The 1,663-nt window shown below is 35.5% G+C and overlaps 2 protein-coding genes across 3 annotated transcripts in view; one reads left to right on the top strand and one right to left on the bottom strand.

The window, feature by feature from the left end:
* LOC106475136 (serine--tRNA ligase, mitochondrial-like) overlaps positions 1-1,663 on the top strand; it is a 20,008-nt gene that overhangs the window by 5,846 nt on the left and 12,499 nt on the right. For both annotated transcript variants that reach the window (XM_013935832.2, XM_022379331.1), the window contains exon 3: positions 891-1,569. In XM_013935832.2, the coding sequence (XP_013791286.2) occupies positions 891-1,569 (679 nt within the window). The remainder of the gene's footprint in view (positions 1-890; positions 1,570-1,663) is intronic.
* The window catches only part of LOC106475138 (acanthoscurrin-2-like), a 24,273-nt gene that overhangs the window by 11,001 nt on the left and 11,609 nt on the right, over positions 1-1,663 (bottom strand). The gene's annotated exons all lie outside the window — the stretch shown is intronic.

The following is a 1,663-nucleotide window of genomic DNA, read 5'->3' as shown; positions in this document are numbered from 1 at the left end:
TAGATCATTTAGTGAGTTGAGCAAATAAATGGTAGATGGGTTTTAACTATAATAAATGCAAGATAATGCATGTGGGTTATCATAATTTGAATTATAAGAATAATTTGGATGGGAATAACCTTAACAGCATTACGAAGGAAAGGGATCTTGGTGTAATAGTTGATAAGTCTCTAAAGCCATCCAAGCAGTGTACTGTTGCTAGTGGTAAGGCAAAGAGGATTTTAGGTTGTATCTACAAAAACATTGAATACAAGTCTAAAGAGGTTATAATTTCATTGTACAGGTCACATTTGGAATATTGTGTTCAGTCTTGGACTCCTTACCTTAGGAAAGACATTGAACTGTTGGAAAGGGTTACTAGAATGTTGCCTGGATTGGAGGGTTTGTCATACGAGAAGAGGCTGAAATCTCTCAAATTGTTTTTTATTGAAATAAGAAGAGTAGGGGGATCTGATTGAGATGTTTAAGATTGTAAAGGGAATTGATAGTGTTGATGTATCATCTTTTTATATATTTAACAATGAGAATAGTAGGACTAGTGGACACAAATATAAATTTTGGCAAGGAGTCATCTTCAGCTAAGACAGTTTTATTTTTCTAACAGGGTGGTTGGTCTTTGGAATGGGTTGCCTTCAGAGACAGTAAATTTAAGTGAGTTTAAGAAAAAGCTTGATAAGTATATGAATGATAAGGGCTGGCTTTTAGATTTTTTGAAAAATTATTCTAATTAAGTTTAGGGTATGGAACAGCCGAGATACACCAGTAGGTCCCATGTTGTCCCAAAACATTGTTACCTTGTTATGTTAAAATTGCTTTTTTGGAAATGTCTACAAATTCAGTTTATCTCTTCAAATTTTTACAAAATGCACATGTGTTATCTTTTATGGTAGGTCAACAGTTGACACAATGAGTATTTTCCTGAAAAGATGTATTTTACATTTTTGCCATTTATCAAAGTGTCTCCAGTCCTCAAAAACTGTACCACATTTCCTGAGACATTTTTCAAACAGCTGTATTGTTCAGAGGTTTTACCTGGCACCTCCAGAACTTAATCTGGAATACTTGTGTAATCCTGAGAACAGCAGAGAGATTGAACATGGAATAAAGTGTAGAAAAGGAGCAGGTAATATAAGAGAAGTGATAGCTTTCAAACGGAGACTCGATGCTACAAATAATGAAGAAACCGAACGGGCGCTGCTAGAGGAGAAACTAATTTCAGAGGCTGCAAAACTTCCTAATAAAACACATCCTAAAGTCCTGGAAAACAGCTCCGATCAACCCGTTGAGGTTGAGACTGTGGGAAGTGCTCCTGTATTTGATTTTAAACCAAAGCAGTTCCATGAACTGGCACTAAAACTCGACATGTTAAGAATGGAAAATCTGGGTTTGGTGACTGGACATCGAAGTTATTACTTAAAGAGAGAACTTGCACAACTAGAACAAGCACTGTTGCATTTCTCAGTTAAGAGACTGATGTCTAAAGGATTCACTTTGGTTTCTGTTCCAGATATATTACATCCATCAGCAATAGAAGCATGTGGCATGACAACTCAAGGGAAACGAACTCAGGTTTAGCTCCTTTTGTTAATTTAACAATTCAGTGTTCTTCTTAAATCTCTGCTGTGGTAACTAGTTAGTAATAACTAATATAAAAATACTAGCT

Source organism: Limulus polyphemus, unplaced genomic scaffold, assembly GCF_000517525.1.
Source record: "Limulus polyphemus unplaced genomic scaffold, Limulus_polyphemus-2.1.2 Scaffold8131, whole genome shotgun sequence".
NCBI classification, from domain to species: domain Eukaryota; kingdom Metazoa; phylum Arthropoda; class Merostomata; order Xiphosura; family Limulidae; genus Limulus; species Limulus polyphemus.
The sequence above is the reverse complement of the archived record's forward strand: the minus strand, read 5'-3'. Positions and strand labels throughout refer to the sequence as shown.